Raw genomic sequence first — 23,655 nt, 5'->3', positions numbered from 1 at the left:
TCATTTGGAAAGCTGGGATGGAAAAGCAGGGTTAGCGGGAGGTTTCTGCAGAATAACAAGGGTCTGTCTCCTGTATATTTACTTCACTGCCAAAGAAGGTGAGTCTGTGTGAAACGGTCTCCGTTCAGGGAGACCAAAGCAGGAACAATTATACCTTATAGGTTAAGGTTCTGTTTGCAGTTAAGACAGTTAAGAATAAATTCCTAATTGTCCCGTGCACGTTAAGGTTTCAAAATAAGCTCCCACTTGTCCTGTGTTATGTCCTTGCGAGTTAAGGTTTCTATTTGTAGTTAAGAATAGTTCTTGTTTCTTAGATCTGATGCAAACTGCCAACCATGTTTATCAACCTAAACTCGAGATCCCATTCACACGGTGTATATCCCTACCCTTGTTCCTCCTTGTTCATTGTATCTTTCTAACAATGCATAACAGCCAACTTCCTCACCCCTGGGAACACCTATGTCTCCTAGAAAGAGAACCTCGAGAGGCTGGCAGGGCCTGCTCTCTCCAATTCTGTCTTAGCACCAGTCAGCTGGCCAGTTCCAGGCGCACCCCGAAATACAGCTTGGTTTGATTGGACAATAGTGGATTTGGTCTTTTGTCCTGGAGGTTCTCGGGTAGACATGGGATGAGACTTGACACGCAATTTAACTTGTAGGTATCAGGACTGACTAGGAACAGTTGATTTCAGACATTTTAGCCACTCGTGCTGTTTTATACCTCTTTCTTTTTTTTTAGTCTCAAAGCTGTTGCAATATTTTCAACGCTTCAATGATAGTAACAACAACTAAATAAGAAAAGCATAAACACTCCAAGCACCAAAGAAACAATACTCAAAACTGCCCGCATGTGAGCATTGATTAAACTCTTTCTGTATGCAGCTTTATTAACAGTGGCGAGGTTACAAAATAACACTACATACACTTTCCTTTGTTGTTCTTTATAGGAAACCAGAATGTTTTAAGCCAACAAGACTGCCAAAACTTGCTGGATAAACAATCACAAAAACATTTTTGTAGGAGTGTCCAAGATAAGCATTTGAGGTCAAACTCCCTTTGAGGGAATGCTAAACAGCACATTATGGGGTAAATTGTTATTATTTTAATCCCTTAGTTTTAGTGATTTAGAATGGAGAATATTTGGTATAATTTGTATTGATAGGAAAAGAATTCCTTCTATTGCTGCCTTGTGCCAGAGCTGGGGCAGTGGTCCGGCTCTCAGCAATTATGAAGGTTGAGTGTGTTGTAACTAAGGAAAACAGATGCAACGGACTGACTTTGTCCATTTAACTTAATAATTTAGTTGAATTCTGAACACACTTGGGCAGGATGATGGGAGTGAGGGTGGGGAGCCTACCTCCCATTTCCAGAGAACTTCTATTTACATACGTGTTGTAAAACACACATATTATCATTATTACCCTGTCTTAAAACATAGAGCCTTTCGAGACCACTTCCTTATTACCTCAACTATAATACTTCTTCATATCCCCACCATCCAGTCACTGACCTTCTATTTCTGACCCATCCTTACAACAGGAAGTGAACATGAGATGCGCTCAGTGTACTGAAATTAACTCGTCAGTTGGAGATCTCAGGTTGGCCCAGGAGCCCAGGGAAGATGGACATACTCTATTAAGGTCTGGCTTCCTGGACACATTCTTATTGGCCTTCTGGCCCGTTTAGCAAAAGGCAGCTTGGGTTTTATTGTTTTGGCTGCTGGGTAACATGGTATTTTCTGATAAACTGAGCTAGTACATGGATTTAATCATGGAACTCAGGCATTAACAACAACAACAACAACAAAAAGAAACACACAAGTCATTTTCTGTGAGGAAAAATAAACAGAAGTGCATGTTTGGGTCCTGACTTGGGGCTGTAACTGAATATAGGTAAGCATGAACCACAGTAAAACCATGTAAAGTTGGAAAGCATGCTTCCGGGGAGCAGCAACCTGGAGATGGATTAAAGACTTGGAAGGTGACAGAACATTTTGAGTCTCCTTGTATTTGTGTCCCTAGCAGCAGTGCAGGCTATTCTGGGACTCAAATAATCACTTTCAGGTTCCATACTCTATCAACCTCAGTGCATGCAGGACTCGGTAAGCCCGGCTGTGTTATTTTCCAAGTCTTCGGATTAACAACACAGAAAATAAGTGACTGCGATTTGCCTAGCTGTAAGGGGCCTGTGGTTCATCTCTGGAAAGCTACCGTGTGGTACCTTACCGGCTCCAAAGGAGATCTCTCTATTTTCTGTCTCCCTCCCCATGTTTTATAATCCTAAGATGTTACAATGCGCTGGCTTTTATTTCATGTAGAGCCCTAGGTCTTTCTCTTCACCCCTACATTCTCTATTCGAGGAGCAGTGATTGGCACGCATAAGTGAATTACATGTTCGTTCACTTATTTGTAGCCCACAATGCAGCACCTCCTCTCTCTCTCTCTCTCTCTCTCTCTCTCTCTCTCTCTCTCTCTCTCTCTCTCTCTCTCTCCCAGTGTCCTGTAGGCTTTTCTGTCATAGAGCTGCGTGTATACTGCCATGAGAAGATGCAGTGGCTGCCCTCAGCAAGTTGTGGCCAAACGATGCGTTGAAAATGGAATTTATCTCACCGACACCATTGCATCGCTGATAATTTAGGAGCTCGGCCAGTGATTAACTCGCTCCGGAAAACATTTCCTCACAGAGTTTTGTTTTCCAACCTGCACAATCATGGAGTAAAAGAGGCAGGCACCTTTAGATGTTCCCTGTGATTGGTGAACCGCCTCTTTCTCTCCGTATTTCTGTGCTAATGATGTCTTCCTTATTTACATGTTTACAGTCTATTCCTGAGTGCCAGCACTGAATGCCCCAAACAGAACTTTTTTTGTAAGGGGTGATGAGGAAGGTTATTTCAAAACTGTTTTATTGGAACCCCTTTTCACAGTTGGAATAGAATGTAGCTATCCCTCAGTATCCTTGGGAGACGAGTACTAGGACATGCCCCATCCCTTGCTAGATACCAGTGCCTGTGACACTCATGTCCCATCTACAAAATGGCATAAGCTATTTACGTGCAACCTGCTCACATCTTCTCTAAGTTATATCATTTTAAGGTATTGTCATATCAAATATAATGCAATGCAAACTGTTGCCTTGTATTGCTGGGCGGGGGGAGAAATATTTGGTACATGTTTGGAACATGCAATTTTTTTTCAGATATTTTCATCCTGGGTCTAGCTGCCCCTACAGATGTGTTAACCCACAGACAAGGGGACTGGGTTTTAGACATGACCATTACAACTACAACACACATGTAGTATGGAAGGCTGGGGTTGGTGACAACCAAGATAGAGGTCCAGATGCCTATCCAGCCCTCTAAATTCTCTAATTGTACAGAAGGCATCGCTGATAGGCACTTCCTTCCCAGAACAAATATGCCATGAAGAATAAACTGATATATTAAGGAAAATATGCATCATTTACTACAATTCTTCCCCTTTCTTCCAAACTTGGCAGATGACTCAAGGAAATGATAACAGGAAAATACACTTTGCTAGGTGTAGTGGCATATGCCTTTAATTCCAGCACTCAGGCGGCAGACAGACAGATCTCACTGAGTCTGAGGCCAGCTTGGTCTACCAATGAGTTCTAGGCCAGCCAGAGCTACATAGTGAGACCTGTCTCAAAAAAAAAAATACACTTTAATTCACAAAGCAATTTGGAGAAAGTGGTATTAACAAAGGTAAATCATAAAGAGCATTATTGTTGGCTTACTCTTTTAGGTTAGCTGTCAGCATTCCTCAGTGAGGAACCCACCTACCTATTCATCCGGTGATTGACAAGTCCTAGAACCCCAAATATTTCCTTCATCATCTCCGTGTAAAAGAGGGGTCAGTAAAATTACTGCTATTGGCTTCCCAGCCAAAGGCTAAGCTGACGTTGATAATATTCAACAACTTATGTTATTTGGTGATTATTCGGGCTAATGTCAGAGGTTATATCTGTGTAGGATAAAGCTGTACCGGGTGGTACATGTCTGTAATCCCAGCTACTGGGTAGGCTGAAGCAGGAGGAATTTAAATTCAAGGCCAACCTGGGCAATCTAGTAAAAAAGAGGGCTATGAGTGCTGGCACATCCTTTTAATCCCAACACTCGGGAGGCACTGGGAGTTTGAGGCTAGCCTGGTCTATCCAGTGAAACCCTGTCTCAAAAATTAAAATAAAACGAGGGCTGGATATGTAGCTCCCTGGTAGAGTACTAGTGCGTTCCAGGGCTTAGGTTTGCCATCCAGTGCTAAGAAAAAAAAGTCTCTGTAAGGATAAGAGACAAAAGTGGAAATATTTCTAAGAAAAATGCCAAATGATTTAAATTTTCACTATCAATCAAATGACAGAAATCTGTTTCTTTTCTGAGAGTAGAATTTTATGATAGAAAATGTCAGAAGCTTCAAGGACAGGATGGGGCGAGGGGGGCGGGTACACGCCATTAATCCCAAACTGTCACCGTGACGTTTCCCAGGTAGAATGTATTGCTTTCCATAAAGCTTTGTGGTTATGTCATGAGATATTCTTAAAAATTCTTTCCAGTCAAGTAGGGGGAAAGAAACTTTAATGTTAAAATATAGAATTAAGGCTATTATGGATGTGGACTATTTTAATTTGGAAATGTGAACTGGGTATTTTCAACGTCCCCCAAAGAATCAGAGAGGAAAAATACTCCTTTGGATAGGAAATCACATAGTCAAGTAAGTTTCACGAGTACAGCGTGGGAAAATCTCAGCGCGTGTGTGACTGCTATGAATTTAGGAAGCGAGCCTCCTTGGAAGAGCGCCTGTAACAAACTCCGTTGGCCACCCAGTGGCTGCAGAGTGAAATTGCTTCTTTCGTTGACTAATGGCCCTTTATTTTATTGGTGGAAGATTGGGGAGGAAAGACTGAGGTAGATGGTGCTAAACTAAGAATTTAAAGCCGTCCAGGCACTCCTCTGGATCGATTTGAACCACCATCACTGTAGTAAATGGTGTATATTTTCCTGGTGGCCCACTCACAGTTTGACCACATTGGGAAGCAATGCGTTCAGATACTGACCGGCACGGAGGACACCGAGCTGGCCCGTGACTCGCGGGACACGCTGTTGGGCATGGCCAGCGTGCAGCAGGACACGCCCACGGTGGCCTCGGGCAGCTCGTCGTCCTCCATCCACTCGTTGAGCTCCGGGTTGAAGCACTGGATGCATTTCTTGTACTTCTTCTCGCCCTCGTTCCAGCCGCCCACCAGGTAGGCTCGCCCGTGCAACGCCGAGACACCCGCCGTGCTCACACCCACGGGCAGGGGCGCCACGAAGCTCCACTGGCGGGCTACCGGACTAAAGCTCTCCACCGTGAGCACGTCCACACGCTCCCCGCGCGGCCCCAGCTGGCTGCCCCCCATCACGTACACCCTGTCGCCCAGCGCCACCGAGCAGTGCCAGCCTCGGGGCGTGCTCAGCCCCGGCAGCTCCTGCCACGCGTCGAGCGCAGGGTCGTAGGCACACACGGAGCGCGAGTACGCGCTGCCGATGTAGCCGCCCGTCACGATCACGCGGCCGTCGGCCACGGCGCTGGCGTGGCAGCACCGCGCCACCTCGAGCGAAGCTTTGGGCTGCCACTGGTTGGTGGAGGGCACGTAGCACTCCAGCGAAGCCAGGCTGCCCTCGGCGTTGCGGCCGCCCACCGCGTACAGGAGCCCGTTGAACACGCTCAGGCTGAAGTGCGTGCGCTTCTGGTTCATGCTGCCCAGGTGGATCCACGTGTTGAAGCGGGGATCGTACCTGAGATGAGAGAGGACAGTTTGATTGCGGGAGCTGGGGGACCCAAGTGGCAGAAGTGGGAATCCAGACCTTGTTCCCACCCCCTGCAGGGAAGGGCCCCAGTTCAGCTCCGCCTCTAACTTCCCCACCAGGCTACAGCTAGTGTCTCCCCCTCCCCAGATCATTCAGAAAAAAAATGCTGAGTGGATGGATGGGGTGGTGGGGGGGAGCATCCTCATAGAAACGGGGATGGAAGGATGGGATAGGGGGGTTCCGGAGGGTAAACTGGGAAAGGGGATAGCATTTGAAATGTAAATAAAGAAAATATCTAATAAAAGGAAAAATTAAAAAGAGAAAGAAAGAAAGAAAAGAAAGGATACTCCCTTCTCTCCCCATTCAGAAGATATTTCCTTTAGCCATACCCCCAAAAAAGCAAACCAAACCAAACCAAACCAAACCAAACCACGAAAGGATCCCACCAAAATCTCTTTCCTGTAACAATTCTTCCTCACCCCGTCCCGTCCCCGGATTTAATGGGCCACAGGATAGAAACTGGACATAAGAGGGAACGGTACATTAAAGGCAATTCTACCCATTTTTCAGACGCCAATACCCCTAGCTCTTTCTTGCTGCTTAATTAGGACGGGAGTTGCCTGATTAGTTTCTTCTCCTAAAAAGTTCTCACTGGCAATGTCTGTCTCGGCCATTCATTGCACTGTAGAAAGCTAAGCCACCCCTCTGAACCTGTTAGAAAGAAACCAGTGGAATTATGTGTGAAAACATCAACAAAGGCTTGACCTCTCTTTTTTTTTTGGTTTTTTTTTTTTGAGCTGGGGATTGAACCCAGGGCCTTAAGCTTCCCTAGGCAAGCGCTCTACCACTGAGCAAATCCCCAACCCCTAGGCTTGACCTCTCTTGATAAATAAGCAAGTCTTTAAAAAAAAAATAAAGAGGGGTTGGGGATTTAGCTCAGTGGTAGAGCGCTTGCCTAGCAAGCGCAAGGCCCTGGGTTCGGTCCCCAGCTCCGAAAAAGAGAAAAAAGAAAACAAACAAAAAAAAAAATAAAATAAAATAAAGAACTGAGTACTGGTCTGAAGTTACGGCTTGGAGGTAGAGTGCTTGCTTCACATAGGCAAGGCACTGGGTTCAAGGCCCAGAACCGAGAAGGAATAAAAAGTCTAAAAACCAACTGCTTGGATTCTTTATTTAAAAGAATATATTTATAAATAATATGAAAGTTAAATTATATGAAGCATATGCTATAATACAAAATATATTAATTATATTGATACATCACATGCACATATAAATATCGAATTATATGTATTAAGTATGTGTGAGCATGTGTGTCCGTGTGAATGTGTGTGCTTGTGAGTGCAGGTGCCTTTAGAGGTCAGAAGAGGATGCTTGATGGCCTCGGGCTGGAGTTACAGGCTGGTGTGAGTGGCACTGGGAACTAAACCTGGGTCCTCCGCAAGAGCAGAGGGTTGTAAACCTCTAACCTATCTTTCCAATGCTTTGTTCGGAGTCTTGGTGAGTGGGGGGTAAACACACAGGAGACAGAGAGTACCCTAAAACTTTTGTCCTTGGTTATGTTTCATTTCGTACCCTTGCCATGACATTCGCACCTTTCGTGACCACTTCACAGACGTGGAAGTTTAACTATTTTTACCAAAGACAAAGGTGATATGCATTTTTGGACAGTGTAGTATGTTTTTGCCCTTTTTAGATGTGTTTAAGTAATGGTATCTTCTATGTGACTCAACCCTCAAATATTTAAAATTAATTAGCTGCCCTGTTTTAATAATTGTATTCAATTTACCAGCTATGAGTATCACAGCTGTCAATAGAGGAACTTCAAGACAATTTGGAATATTTTATTGTTTTTTAATGTTTTGCTATCTGTGTGAATATATGTGTGTGTGACATGCGTGTATATGTTGTGTGTAAGTGTGTATATGCTGTGTGAGAGTGTGTATGTTCTGTGTGACAGTGTGGGCCTGCACATGTCATGGTGCATGTAAAGTATTTGGTAGATAACACTGGGTCTTGGTCCTTGCTACAGACAATGTGCCCTTCTTTCTACTGCCTGAGCCTGTCTCACTGTCCCACAAGCTCCTGGCAACTCTTTTGTTCCTGGCATTGTCTCCGCTATAGGGGTGCGCTGAAATCACAGGCTCACGCCCTTCTGTGTCTGGCTTTTTCTGTGTGTCTGAGGAGCTAGCCTCGGGTTATCAGGCTTCTGTACTAAGCACTTTACCCACTATCCCCTATTGCAGATGGGGGAAATCTCTGCTGTGTCTGTGTCAAATAAGGGTCAATAGTTAGACTATGTCATGGACTCAATCGAAAACCAATCCAGTCAAGAAGTGAACAAATGAACTGAGAAGACAACTTTCAAAGAGAAAACATTAGTGGCCAATAAATATATGGGATTTGTTCAATATTCTTAGCCATTGGGGTAATACAAATGAATACTTCTTTGAGATTCCATTTTACCTCAATCAGAAAGGATATTGTTAGGACAACAAATGACAAAAAGATTAGTGAGGGTGTGGGAAAAGAGGGATCCTTAGTCACTGCTGGTAAGAGTATAAACGGTGACTGAAATCAGTATGGAGGTTCCTCGAAGTGGAACTGTCATCTACCCAGAGGATGTGAACCCTGAGAACTCCGAGTCAGCACACTGGAGAGACAAGCACTCCTATGCTTCTTCCTGCACCATTCACAGTAGCCAGAAACTGGAATCAGTCAAGACGCGCAACAGATAAATGTGCACATAGAATGTCTGAGAAACGCACAACAGAAATGTTCAGAGATTTAAATAATGAAAGCACGACATTTTGGGAGAAATAGATAGAACTGGAGAGCATTATGTTAATGTATAAGTTAGATCTAAAATGACAGTCCCAAGTTTTCTCAAATGCAGGATTGCAGAATTTAAATCTCTCTGTGTCTCTCTCTATATGTATCTCCCCCCATGTGTGTGTGTGTGTGTGTGTGTGTGTGTGTGTGTGTGTGTGAGAGAGAGAGAGAGAGAGAGAGAGAGAGAGAGAGAGAGAGAGAAAGAAAGGAACCATTTAAGGGAGGAAAGATTTTAAGGGCAGGGTGGTAACAGATTCATGTGATATAGAAACAGAGGGAGGACCCTAGGGAACCACAAAGGGACCAATAAGAGAGAGGCAGAACAGGGAAGGAGAATGGGCAAGCAGTGTGCATAAGGCATAAGGGGTAAAGGCATGTATGTATAAATGTGCCAAATCAAATTCACCTCTTTGCATGCCCACTGAAAAATATTGAAAAGTGAAAAAAGAAATCTAGGGTGCATACGTGTTGGATGCACTTTATATGAAATGTGCACAATGTCTAAAGTATTGCTACTACTACTACTACTACTACTACTACTACTACTCTACTATTACTCTACTACTACTCTACTACTACTACTACTACTCCACTCCTCCTCCTCTACTACTCTTCTACTACTACTCCTCTACTCTTCCTCCTCCTCTACTACTCCTCTACTACTACTACTACTACTACTACTCTACTACTCTACTTTTACTACTCTACTACTACTGCTACTGCTACTGCACTACTACTACTACTCTACTACTACTCTACTCCTCCTCTACTCCTCCTCTACTACTACTCCTCTACTACTACTCCTCCTCTACTACTCCTCTACTACTACTACTACTACTACTACTACTCTACTTCTACTACTCTACTTCTACTACTCTACTTCTACTGCTCTACTACTACTACTACTGCTACTGCTACTACTCCACTACTACTACTCTACTACTACTACTACTACTACTACTACTACTACTACTAATCTACTTACTACTACTCTACTTGGCTAATGAACTAAGATAACAGGCATTATTAATTCTGGGTCCAGGCAGTTTCTCCACATTTCGATTCATTGGCATTACCAACAAAGCAATGGGTACCTGCAGAAATTGCTGACTGCATGCTTGGCTTGGTTTCTCGCATCATTCTGGTCCTCACCACCTGCTACATAAAGGAATCCATCCATCACAGCCACACACTGATTGAAACTCTTGGCGGGCATTTCTGTAAGCTTGCTCCATCCATTTTCAGGGTCTCTATATAAAACGTCTCTACTAAGGGACTTCTCAGTCAGGCCAGGGCGTCCCCCGACAGTGATCAGAACCCGGCAGCCGCCTCTAATTCTTGTCCGCCTAGATTGCAACGTGTTCTGATGATAAGGTAGTAAGTGGTAGTTCATAGCATCCACAAGCAGTTTATGACAATCAGCGTCTTGCATCATTCTCGGTACGGTTTGAACGTAATTGACCAGGTCTTGTGCAGAGATGGTACCAAAGCGAATATTGCTTAAAAGATCCGCAGCGTGCTTCACTCTCTTTTGGTCGAATTCTATCCATTTCATTGCAATCTGGAATGCTACCAGCTCAGAAGGCAACTGCAAGTCATCATCTATGAGAAGCTCATTAATCTGTTCAAACGTCAGCTTCATAAATTGTTCGGAGTCGGCAAATTCAATGAAGTTATCCCGGATAAATTTCTGGGCCGTTGCTTTCGCGTTTTTCAAGCCGTATGTTTCAGCCATGTTAACAACATACATGCAGTTCTCAACACTGATCTCTCGGATCAGAAAATCACTGCACATCTTCACAAGAGTGTGGATCTGGAGGTACACAGCAGCAGAAATGATGCTTCCTATTGTGTATAAAGAAAGGGTCAGCTTTCCCGTGTACGCATATGCTATCACAGTGGCTAGGCCTAAAGGGGCGATATCATTGAGGTCTACCCTTTTCGTCGACGGATCGTTTTTAAGGATATTATAGAAGTACTCACTGCAGGAAGCCATCACTGACTTATGGACATCAAAGGACTTGGTTTTGGTACCGATGACCAAGTCACATAGAAAGCTCTCTTGACGCATTTTACTTAAACCTTCCAGGAGGTTGGGGCCATAAGAAGTGTCTGTTAGTTCGGAAGAAACACAGCTAAGGCTGTTTTCTACCCCCAAGAGCCCATTTAGAGCATTCAGCTTGTTTAGGGGGCTGTCTTCCACGATGATGGTCATTTCATTGATCTCGGGTTTGTTCTTCTTGAGAGTCTTCTTTTTGGGTGCCATGTTAGCCACTGCGCTGTCACAGCCCACAGCTCACTGAGGGAGAAGAATATGAATATATTTTAATTGTGCTTTGGACTTTGAAATATCATACCAGAAACTCTTACAGGAATGGTTTTGTAATTGCCTAAAGCACGTTGATCCTCAAACTATATTTAAAGACATTAAGTGAGACGCACATCTCAGTGACACTCTTTCAAGACTCAGACATTTAATATGATTCTAGAGGGGTGTGTATTTTCAGACGAAATCTCTTAAAGGATGGATTGCCAAGCAATTCTGTCCCAGCAGCAATGAGCAGTTCTCTGCTTCCACTGTGGAAAGGCTTAACCAAGAAGTGAATTCTGACTACCTTAAAGGTTTTCCTCTAAAAAAATATTAAAGTTTAGGAATCCATGCAAAATTATAAAATTTTATGAAAAGAGGACCCTTTTAGCAACATCAGTGGAACCTACAGTATTTGAAGCTATACCTGCAGTTAGAATTTAGCGACCCTTACATAATATGTAGGGTTTGCCAGAGAATTTAATGGAAAGGATCTGTATTTTTGTGACCTACGCTCTCTGCCCAAATAGCACTCATTCCTGCACATGTCTAGTAGGACATAGCAGGACAGCAGCATGGAACAGGAGACCAGAGGATCTGCTTGTTTGAGGCACTCATTTTTTCTCACTTTGCTCAAATCGTCATAGTCACGTTCATACTTAATAAACATATGTCCTTTCTCGTTGATTTTTGCAGTTACTTTCCAAAATGCATTGCCCTGATGCGTTGAATGCCCCCTTGTTGGGTTTGTTTAAGGAAATTTAAAAATACTTTGTTCATCAAGAGATTATAAGATATCCATCCACTACTGCATGAATGGATAGCAGTTTTCTGGAAGTGATGGTGCACAGTGAACGTGTAAGTTGTGCTCGCAAGACAAGGTGGGACAAATGCCAACTGAAAGGAAAAGGCTACATTTATAGCAGAAATGTAGGCCTAGTCTGGGTCCTTGGAAGAACCCAGATAGCCAATGCTTTATTTGTGCACGTAATAGGCTTTCAGAGAAACCCTGAACTTGGAAGAATAATCTGTGTTCCTTTTAGACTAAATGGCTAAGTAGTCTTGTGCTAACTAGTTTCATGTCAACTTTACACAGGCTAAAGTCTTCAGAGAGAAGAGAACCTCAATTGAGAAAATGCCTCCATAAGATCATGCTGGAGACAACCTTAAATCTTAAAATTGATGGAGGAGGGCCCAGCTCATTGTGGGTTTCCCCTAACCCCCCACCCCAGCTGCTGGTCTTGGGTTCTATAAGAAATTAGTCTGAGCAAGCCATGAGGAGCAAGCCAATGATTAGCATTCCTCCATGGCCTCTGCATCAGATTCTGCCTCCAGGTTTCTGCCCTCGCTTCCTTTGATGATGGAGTGGAAAATTAAGGTGACTATAGTAACCCCAACGAAGACAATTTTGCTTCTCTATTATTAGATGCCTTTTTCTTAGTGGCGTGTAGTATAGAGGTGATATTTAAAACACAAATAACTGATAAACAGAGGCCCTGCTAACCAGAAAGGACCCAGGCCATAGCGTTGAAGCTGGGTCTCAGAGAGCACCCCGAGGTGACCTGTATAATTCTTCAGTTCTACATCATGATGGGGGCCAGGGCATCCTGAGAGACTTCCGGAAGGTTTTTTAACGTTTTGATATGCTGAGGCTCTGGGGGAAATTTCAGCAGAAGATTCTGAGCAAATGTGACTGGTGGACTTTAGAATCAAGGATATCTAATTTATGGTTTTAAATGTTTTCTTCTACCCTGTTAGTCTCGGTGTCATTTTTACATGAGCCATGTTCCTTTCCTTAGTAAGTTTCCAATTAGCTTACAATATTAGAACTGTTAGCTAGAAGTAAGAGTAGGGGTGGGAGCAGTGGGAGAAGGTACTGCAGACACTGGAGCAAAGGGGAGGGTGCTTTTGCAGGGAGTCAGCAGCTGAAGTGTTTTGATGGTTTTTAGCCAAAGAGCAGGCTGTAGCTGGTACTGCACAAGACAGCTGCAATCCTAACAGGAATTACTTCTGACTGGAAGAGCTGGACAGCAGAGTTTGTGGGAACCACATTCACTAAACCATGAGGGGAGATTCTGCAAAAGATTCAGGAAGGAGAGACCCAGTGGGATCTGGAATCTCCCGAGAACCCTGGAGATGACAGTCATCTGGAGAACTTAGACTGTTTTTCTTAAACTCTTTTTAGTATGATTTCTCAAAAGAAAGAGGAAAACTTGGAATAGTTAAGTTCATAATTCTGTCAGTGCCACAGCAGACAGCTAAAGCACAAAGGAAGTGGTCACGGCGTAAAAAGAAAACAGGGGGTGGGAGGGTTTCCTCTTTAAGTTGGCTCTTGGTTGTCATTTGTTGGTTTTTGAGACAGGGTTTCTTATCTCAGGCTGACCTTAGACTTTATAGGTGAGGGTGATCTTGAACTTGTGATCCTCTGGTCTCTCTACCTCCTGAATGATGGAATTACAGGTGTGCAGCCATTTGTCTGGTCTTAAGTGGTACTAATCGAGCTCAGAGCTTTATGGTTTCTAAGCAGTCAAATCAATTAAGCTATGTCTCTACTCTCCACCTCCCAGCGTGGTTTTGTTTGTTTGCTGTTCTTTTGAGCTGCCAGGAATCACATTCTAGTTGACCATACAGCCAGCAGTTCACACCCCCCCCAGCTTAGTTTCCATATTTTCTGCGAAGTGTTATATACAACATGAATGTATAAAGCCTGTGGAAAATTTACGTGCACGCCAAAGTGTGCAAGAGCAGCAGTCAACCTTCCTACTGCTGTGACTCTCTAATACCTCACGTTGTGGTGACACCTGTTGGGGGTTGGTCTGGGGCTGTGTATACAAATGCTAAATTCTGCAGCCCCAAGAGCTGGTTGCCCCCAGAGGAGAGAATGCTCACACCCCAGCCTTTGTTGTGTAAACCTTGCTCCCAATTTAAAGCTAGTTGGTTAATAAAAGGCTAGTGCCTGTGATAGGGCAGGGCAGAGAGAAAGGCGGGACTTGAGAATCCAGTGAGAGGTCTTAGGGGGAGACCAGGGAAAGAAGGAGAAAGAAGATAGAGAGAGGAGGAGGCCACCATGAGAGGAGATGGACCATGAGTACGTGTCCAGGAGAAGTGTCTCTGGAGGACAGGCTGATGGAGTAAAAAGACAGCTTGGGGGAGACTCCAACAGCAAGTAACAGGGGACATATGGCTGGGATGCAAGTTAGAATAGCTCAGAAGCTGCCCAATCTAGGCTTACAGCTTATAAATAAAATACCAGGATTTTGTGTCTTTTATACGAGCTAGCTAGAGTAAATCATTAAATTATAGAACCCCAACCATAAAATTATTTTTGTTGGTACTCAATAACTGTAATTTTACTATTGTCATGAATTGTAATTATAACAAATTGTAAATGACAAATATCTGTGTTTTCTGGTGGTTTTAGGGGACACTTGTGAAAGGGTTGTTCAACCTCCAAAGGGGTTTCGACACATAGGTTGAGATCCACTAGTCTAGAGCAGTATGATCCTATAGGGCTGTACGTCATAAATGCAATCTAAAAACCTGAGAAGCTGCATCGGAAAGGTAAAAATGAATAGTTAAAATCAATGCTAATAAGTGGCTTATTTAAAAGGGGTAAACATGGGTGAAAAGAGGGAGACAGAAAAGAGAAGGTAGGGGAAGAATTAATCAAAACTTAGTAGATACTATGGAAAAGTAATATGGAAACTCACTACCTTGTAAGCTAATTAAAAACAAAACGTTAAAAGGGGCTATAAAGAGAAGTAGAATTGGCTAATGCTATTTCTAGAGCCGTGGCTTATTTATCTAAAACTCTCGATCTTAGATTGCTACATATCCTTATAAGTTGCTTATCAGGGGGGCTACTGAGACATTAAGGTGGAGCCAAGCTGAACTAGAAGTCTCCTCCTAGCTTTCAAAATGCTGGAAGGCATTAACAGGCTCCAGGGGAAGAAAAGTCATTGACATTCTCACCCCGTATGCTGGGATTTACTGTGCTAGCAAGCTAATTGTGCACAGTGGTGCAGTAGCGGCATGAGGCTCTGGGGGTAACCAACCGCCTTCTGCAGGGAGTTGAGGTCTCCTTCCACAGAGGGAATTCATACCTGATAGGAAACCTGGTCAAAAACCCATGATGAAGAAAGTCATTGGTTTAGGGAGGAATCTACTATGGATGCTTGGGTAAATGGATGCACTGTCAAACTGTCTTCTAAATATCTATGCTCAAAGGCAGCCATAACCCAGTGCCGCTTTCAGCCTTGGGCAGAGAAGCTTTATTGTATAGTGAGCACCAGTTAGTGCAAAGAACCTAGTTGGTCAGAGTGCTGAGAACTGGGTGAACTGTTAAGTGTGCAGTCCTATATGTGACATCTATATTACCCCCTCCAAGGTTCAGATGACACTGCAGAAGAGGAGACAGACAAAGTATGGCCTAAAGGATGAGGAGGAATGTCTTAAATAGACATGTGGACATAAATTGGTCATTACCCAATTACAGAACCTCTGGGTATTTTTACAAGACTAGAAAATGAGGCTGTCAATATTCCATCATGGATGGAGGAGGGCCTTGGCAGTTAATGGTGCTGGGGGCGGACAAACCATTTTCAGAGATGTAGCCACTGGGTAGTTACTTATGCTCCAGTACATAATTCCCTGCCCATTCTCATCCAAACAACCCTGATTAATGACTCTGGATGGAATGGATGGATGGATGGATGGATGGATGGATGGATGGATGGATGGTTGGATGGATGGATAGATGGATAGATGGATAGATGGATGGATGGGTTGAATGAGGGAGAGATAGAGACAGAAACAGAGGAATTTCATGGCAAGAAGGGTTTCAGCAGGAATGAGAGGACAAGAGAGGGCAATGCCAGGTGTACATGTTCAAGATAATTTATATGAAATTATTAAATAATTAAAAAAGAAAATAATACCTGCCTCACAGGGTTGCTGATAGATACAATGTTTATCTTGATTGTCTTTTTGATGGTGTTTAGACTCACCGTGAAACACACATCAGGTGTTTACACAAAGGTTTAGCTGGTCAGCAGCCCTATCCTGCCTGTGGATGGTAACACCCCACGCTCCAGTCCTGGACTCAGTGTGGCCAGTTCCTTATGCTTCTGCCACAGTACGTCCCTGCCATGACCATTACTCTCAACTGTAAGGTACTGACTTCATTAATGAGAAAAGTAACCAATGCAGAAGACTGGTCTGAAAAACAGGGCCGTTGCTATGATAGGCATGACCATGTAGCCTTTCTATACACCAAAGCCAAGATACTGAGAGAGAGAGAGAGAGAGAGAGAGAGAGAGAGAGAGAGAGAGAGAGAGCATGGACATAATCCCATTCACTATAGCTTCAAAGAGATAAAATAATGTAAACCTAACCAAGGAGGTGAAAGAACACTACCATAAAAAATTTAAATCTCTAAAGAAATACTGAGAAAGACACTAGAAAATAAAAAGACATCTTATGTTCGTGGCCTGGTAGAATTACTGTTGTGAAATGATCACCCTACCAAAAGCAGTTTACAGATTCAATGCAATGTTTACAGATTCAATCAGAATACCTACTTCATTTCTTCCTAGAAGTTAAAAAAATTCCCAAAAGGTATACAGAATCACAAAAGACTCCAGATAGCCAAAACAAATCTAAGCAAAAAGAAGAGTCCTCAGAGCGCTTACTATTCCAAATTTCAAGATGGACTACAGAGATATTGCAAAAGACCCACTATGGTACTGGTACAAAGACAGACATGAGAACAGTGGAACAAAATAGAACATCCATGCATGAATACACAGAACTACAGCCATTGGATATTTGACAAAATGCTGAAAACTTACACTGAAGACAAGAAAATGTTTTCAACAAAGGGAAAGGTGCCCATGGGCAGGAGAACAAAATTAGACCTGTATCTATTTCCCTTCATAAAATTAGCTCCAAATCGAAGACCTCAATGTGGGACATGAAATGCTGAAACATAGGCAGTGCCCTCCAAGATGTATATCTAGGAAAGGACCTTCTGAATTAGATTCTATTTGCAGAGGAATTAAGACCAACAGCTGACAAGTGGGACTTCATAAAGTGAAAAATATTTTCTACAGAAAAGAAAAAAATTGAGTAAAAAGGAAGCCCACAGAACGGGAGAGAATCTTTGCCTGTTATGCATCTGAGAGAGGATTGATATCCAGTTCATGTATACATATATAAATCTATATATAATATAAAACTAAAAATAAATATAAATATGTAATATAAGATATATAGTCAGAAGCAAAGAATATATGTAATAATGTATATAAATATCATGCACACATTTTATATATATTCTTTGCATGTATTTATTTATATGTGTACTCAGAAACAAAGAGTGAAGAAAACAAAGGTCAACTAAAAGTGGGCTGTGGATCTCAAAAAATAAGTAAAAATGTTACCTCAGAAAGTGTTCATCACTTTTAACAATTAGGGAAATGCAAATTAAAACAACCTCAAGATTTCAATCTCTCTCTCTTTCTCCCTTCCTCCCTCCCTCCCTTCCTCCCTCTCTCCCTCTCCTCCACTCTCTCTTCCTCTCTCCCTCTGCCTTATGGATGTTGTTCCTACATGTGAGCTCTCAGCTCTGCCTGCCTGTCTGCCTGCCGCCATGCTCCTCAGCGTGATGGTCATGGACTCCAACCCTTTGGACCATGAGCCCTCGGAGTTACTTTTATTAGTTGCCTTGGTGTGGTATTTTATCGGAGCAATAGACAAGTAACTAAAATACCACTCCTTGTTATGCTCAAAGGACTCCATATCATACCCCAAAGATACTTTCTCAGTGTGTTCATTGATGTCTGTTCACAGTAGCCAGGAAATAGAAACAACACAACTGTCCTTCAGCTGGTTGATGGGTAATGAGAGTGTGATACATGCTCACAACTGGTTACTACTCAACTGTAAAGAAGATGAAGTCATGAGATTTGTAATTAAATGGAACTAAAGGATATACTGAGTGAGATAAAGCAGACTCAGGAACTTGCATGTTCTCTCATTTTAAGCCCCAGAGATTTAGATGTATGTATTGAATATGGTAAGGTATGTAATGAATACGGGTGAATATGTAACCTGTAGTAACCATAGAAACCAGGAAGGCAAGTGGGGAGTGGTGGGAAACAGGTACTATGAAGGGGCAATGGGAAAAAATGGTTGGGAGGCTTTGACTAGGGGTAGGGAAGGAGGAGAATACAGAGGGAGAAGAGGGAAATGAATAGCACTAAGAAGTTTTGAAAAGACATATGAAATCATACTATTTTTTGTTTAACTAAAATTCTATACAGATACATATTTAAAGAAGCTACATCACTTGGGTTGTTAATCTTCTCCCCAATGATCTAATAAAGAGTTGTTGGTTAGCAGAGTCCAAAAAATCAGTAATAAAGCCTAGTGCCGCTCTTGGATGTCTTCCCGGATTTGAAGGTGAGGATCTATGTTTGAGGACACCTGTACTTTAACATAGACATAGGACTTGGAGGGTTGGAGCTGGAACTGACCTGCAAGCCTTACCCTCAAGGACTGGCTCTCATTGTATCAGAAGGACACCAAGTTATAAAAGCAATCAGTAGCCCTCCCTACCCAGTCATAAAGCCTATGAGCCACCAACGTGAATGGACAAGCAAGATACCCCAGATGGTGAAATAGTGACATTTGTATCCCGAGAGTAAGCAACAGCCGTATAATTGGATTCAAGGCTGAATCAACTGGAGAGAACTCATGCCTGGCTGTGAACCTCGCCAACCACCTTTGGCTTCAGAGGTCAGACACAAGAGGAGAAGTTACTACACTCAAATTTCTATACCATTGTATTTCTATTTTCTAAATGTCCACCCTTATACCCACCAATAAGAATAATTCTCGCCATTCATGAAAGGAGCTTCTCTTTGCAAAGACTGGAAACTTTTATAGCGATCCACACTGATCAAAATGCAGTGAATAAGTGAGCATGGGGTGCCCAGCCCTGACCTAGACATCTGCAGCACGGCTCCTGCACAGGCTCAGGGAAAATCATGGAAGATGGGGAAGAAAGACTGTAATGCCCGGAGGTTCAAGATGCCTATTAGTAGATGATGTCTTCTAGACAGGACAGGGGAAAGGCATGGGTGCAGGATATTTGATTACATGGTGAACCATGAGATTGTGTTATTTACTAAAAAAATCCCAGTTTTTAATTGTGAGGTGGTTCAGGGCTAGCATACACCTTTAATCCAAGAGTTTTCTGTTTTTGTAAACAGGTTTAAATAAAGTCAACCATAGGTGAAGCAGGGAACAAGGAGACAGGAAGTGAACGTAGAAGTTAAGAGGAAGTCAGGAGGATGGACAGAGAGACACAGGAAGTAGAAGGGAAGGGCATTTAGGTCGAGGGATTTTGGAGACCACAAGGAGAAGGAGAACTTCTTTTTCCTTTTGGGATGTCAGCTGAGGAGGAAGGTCAGCATTGCACCAGGCTTTCACCTAGCATCTGGCTCTTGAGTCATTAGTCATTGAGATTTTGGTAAAAACACCAATCCACCCATGAGCTCTCAACAATATGGTTCCCTGAAAAAGACTAGTATAGTAATTCTACTGACATGCCAATGCAGATATATACATATATGAATATATCTTACCTCATTTTAATTTACTCATTTGCCTACAATAATCTAGAATATTCCTTTTCTATTTCAGGATAAATCCCAAATGCATTCTATTAATTTTTTATTGAACTTATGCATGAGCTGAAAACTAGAAGAGGCTTTAACCGGGTCTTTATAGCTTTCCCCCCATAAGCTAAGTTCATGCTTCGTGGCCAGCCACTTTGTGTGCTAGCACTTGGTGGCCTGGTCATCACCATGTTTCCTGTTTACCCAGGAGGCTTTGCTCAGGTCACAGAGCACCGAGGAGTGAGTTCCGCTGCACTCCCACCTGGGAGAGGGGCTTCAAGATTCCTTCCCCACTTTCCTGAGTCCCATGCTGAGTTGTTCTTCTCACTCACGGTGGCTCTGACGAGTTCTTACCTTCATGCTCAAAGGGAAGAAGAACTTTTCAGAGTGGTCTTGGAACTATTGATGACATGAGCTTTCACAGGGTTCCTGCCATAGTAGGAAATGCTGAAGAGAGCCGGTCGTCCACAGCATTGGAGCTTGTGAGACGAGCACGGCCAGTCCTTCTCTGCCCTTTGCTTTGTGAGTTAAAGAGGAGACCGTGCATGGGGTGTAAGGGTTAAAGGAGACTTTGACCTACTGGAGCCCACCGAAGCCCTACCTCCTACCTTGGAAGGTACCCAGATATAATAATATTTAATAACTGACTGTCAATGCTACCACTGTCTCCTTTCCTCCATGCCCTGTCCCTCTAGAGGTGTTCTCCCTGGAACTGGGGAGAATGATAAGAATGGGTACCACACCATTCCATAGGCCCTTCCTCTCTGCCTACACGACTCTTGTCTCCTAGGCAATTTCCACAGTGAGGTGATGGCATAATATATTCTATACCTGATTAGCAACTAGGCAGGCTTATGCAAATAATCACATTGTCCATCATCTTTAGTACTTGCCAAATTTAAGTACATTAATAATTCCAAAATATAAACCACCAAGTGTGTATCTAAATGTAAACAGAGACCTCCATTTCTCTGTAAATCGTTTTATAGACCTAGGATATACACAACACATAGGGCTTGTTTTATGTTAGAGTCTTGGTTATCTACTTTATATAATTCTATTTTTAAAGTTTAAATGATATAGAAATGTTAAAGTAAAAATCTTATACTATGCTTATTTTACAAATGGAAAAATCAAAATTCAGAGAGTTAAAATTTTTTGTATAATCACACAATTCATATGTGATGTGTGTTGGAACAAAATTCAAACCCACACAACACCCCGTCTCTGTTTCTCTTTAATCCAAGTTCAGTTAGAGCTCACAGAAGAGGAAAAGCTGGCTTTTTCCAATGTGAGAAAATTGAGGCAGAGTGAGGAAGACACATGACTTATAAAATCAAATTATACACAAGGAGACTGTGAGAAAGTTCTTTCCAGCCCCAGTTGTCAAGGTATTTTTGAGTGAGAAGTAAAGTTATTGAGGACACATAAGTTCTGTGGGCTTCTTTTTCATGTTAAAGGTGGTAAGGATACAAAACGCCAGTAGGTTGGGCTAGTCAAAAATATAAGTGCAGAGAGAGGAGGGTTTTATGAAATTAATTTGTTGATTAGGTGACTATGTACTTCTTTGTAGGCATCAGATTGAACATGAAATTATCACTTTTTTCTTAAATATTGTCAAGGTCATACATTTAACATAAGAGTTGCAGTTCGACTTATTTACAGACATCGTAACTCTAAATACAAAATTAACTACAATCTGATTCTCTGCATTCAAGATACAGGATTAAAAAAAAAAGAGATTTTGGCTTTGTTGAAAAAAAATATTTTTTGAGACAGGGCCTCTAGAGATAGGTCAGGTTGGCCTCAAAAATCACAAAGATTCAGCTGTCTGTCCTCTGAGTGCCGCGATTAAAGACGCACCATCAGGGCCAGCGGAGTTTCAAGAGGCATTTCTTTGATTTGTCTTTTATGTTTGTTAGGGAGTTAGAAATTGAGTTTATAATCATTCCCCAACTATGGCCTGAGGAAACTGAGTCTTAAAGCCTTAAATTTCTTTGCTTATCACAGAACTGAAACTGGACTTTGGTATCAGTTCTTCTCTAACCATGTGCAAGGCTTGACTGAAATGCAGTGTTCTGGGTGTTAGTTTTGTCAGGTTGGAGCGATGTTCCCATTAATTCTGTAACCTTACTGGCATTTTCTGCCATAGGTGCCGGGGTCTGGTCTGGAACTACTTCCTCTCAAACAGCTGTTTGACTCCCCAGAATTAACTCTTTCTCAGATAGACATGAGTCTGATGAAGACGAGGTTCTTTACATTGGATATACTCAACTAGTTCTGAGTTATCACTCAGCAAACAAAATATAAGATGCATTCTTAGGATTTCAGATAAATCAGAGCATACACACATACACACACACACACACACACACACACACACACACACACACACACACACACACACACACACTACTTATCCCCAAAGCTGGTTTGTATTGGTAGTTTATGAGGAAGTTCAAGTTGAATAGGGCACCCTGCATTTTTATCCGGCAATTCCACTCTGAGTTTGGCTCCGGATGGCCCGTGAGCCCTGAGGGCTATTCTGAGGCCCACAGTCCACGTGTCTTCATCATAAAGTGGCTCAGTTAAGTTTTTTGTTCGTTTGTTTTTTCTTTTTTTTAAGTTCCTGAAAAAGTCCACAATCCAAAATAAGTCTAGAACCACTGCGCTGAGATTGCCACGAAATGGAAACGTCGCTGTGCCCTCACTTGGAAGCGGGCATGTCTGTGTAAAAGTATTGACTTTATAATAAAATCATTCCTGTTCTCAACCTGATCTCTGGTCAAAGCCTGCAGAATGGCGGTCACTCATGTGACAGCATTCTTCCTACCGCCCACCACCCCGAGCATGCACGTGTGCTGAAGCATCACTGTAGCTGTCATGCGCCGGGACCGGGATCCCACAGGACTTCTGGCTAAGGGTGAGAATCAGCTGTGCCTGCTCCCTGCCCCTGTAGCATTCCAAGAGCTGCATCTGTCATCTGTTGGGCCCGTCAGCTCTGTCTCCCGGAATAGAAACAGGCTCGGCCCGGGCTGCCCATTTTTAGTTAAGTCTGTTGAAACAGGGAATCCACTCTGCCATTTTGACACCAAAAAGATTTTTTTTTAAAAAAACGTGAAACATAGATCATGGTAACTATATGTACACATTTAGAATAAAACTCTATTTATTTTCTGTCAAATGACAAATGTAGGGTATTTGCGGGGGCGGGGGCTCAGTTTTGTGGAGAAGTTATATTTTGGGGAGTCAGAGAGTTCATTTGAGTTTGGTATTACTAACTCAGCTAAAACTGGTCAAATTGTGTCTCTCCTAACCTGTTGTGTTGACTAAACCACATGTTTAAGTGGTTGCTAATGAAATTAGAGATGGAATTCTAAACTCCCGAGCAAGCCCTAGGAATTTTCATTGTTTCTTCTTCTCTATAAAATAGTAGAAGAAAAACATATATGACTTAGAGATTTAAGACGATCATTACAAAGCTCATGTAATTTTACTTTTATAGCATATCACTCATACATATCAGTTACTGTGTCTGTTTCCTTGGTTACAACATTTCTCAAATTCCAGGACAAAGTTTTCTGTCTCCCAACTTCAGATCAAGGGACATGACCTGTGGCACCCAGCTGGAGATACCCTGCAGGACAATAGCTCGACTGGCACCAACGTTCAGACACCCCCACTATCTCCCACCCACACAGCCATACACACCCTAGGATCCAGGCGGCAGTTGGTAGTTGCGGTCCCAGCTTCTCTTTCCTGGTGTGAAGTGAGAGCCCGCTGGTAATGGGGAAGGTTTAACAGCAGACTCCTTTGGGGATGTGATCTGTGGAAAGAAAGGGAGGGCGGGGAGAAGGGAAACCCAGTGAGGAGTCACCAGCAGCCGCCTGACAAACCCTAGTGGCAGTAATTTTTAGAATCACCCCTTGCCATCTCACTGGAGCAAACAGGCCGAGCCTGCGCGCTGGCCTGGAGCAGCCTGAGCCCTCCTCTCCCTCTTTGGTCTTCAGCTTGAGGGCAACGCTGGGGAAGAGG

The 23,655-nt window shown here is 42.9% G+C and overlaps 1 protein-coding gene across 1 annotated transcript; it reads right to left on the bottom strand.

Annotated features, from left to right (window-relative positions):
- Positions 1–873: 873 nt before the first annotated feature.
- Positions 874–23,382, bottom strand: Klhl31 (kelch like family member 31). The gene is made up of 3 exons (XM_032910010.1): positions 23,332–23,382; positions 9,726–10,930; positions 874–5,787 (listed from the first exon to the last, which is right to left on the bottom strand). Exons 2-3 carry the CDS (start codon positions 10,895–10,897, stop codon positions 5,055–5,057), a joined length of 1,905 nt encoding a protein of 634 aa, XP_032765901.1. The 5' UTR covers positions 10,898–10,930; positions 23,332–23,382; the 3' UTR covers positions 874–5,054.
- Between the last annotated feature and the right edge of the window lie 273 nt (positions 23,383–23,655).

Source organism: Rattus rattus, chromosome 8 (assembly GCF_011064425.1).
Source record: "Rattus rattus isolate New Zealand chromosome 8, Rrattus_CSIRO_v1, whole genome shotgun sequence".
In the NCBI taxonomy this organism is placed as follows: Eukaryota; Metazoa; Chordata; class Mammalia; order Rodentia; family Muridae; genus Rattus; species Rattus rattus.
The sequence above is the reverse complement of the archived record's forward strand: the minus strand, read 5'-3'. Positions and strand labels throughout refer to the sequence as shown.

Coding starts and splice junctions, on each gene's coding strand:
- Klhl31 (XM_032910010.1), bottom strand. CDS start 10,897: ATGGCACCCAAAAAGAAGACTCTCAAGAAGAACAAACCCGAGATCAAT. Junction 5,788..9,725: donor GCAGTCAGCAATTTCTGCAG/GTACCCATTGCT, acceptor CTCTCATCTCAG/GTACGATCCCCGCTTCAACA.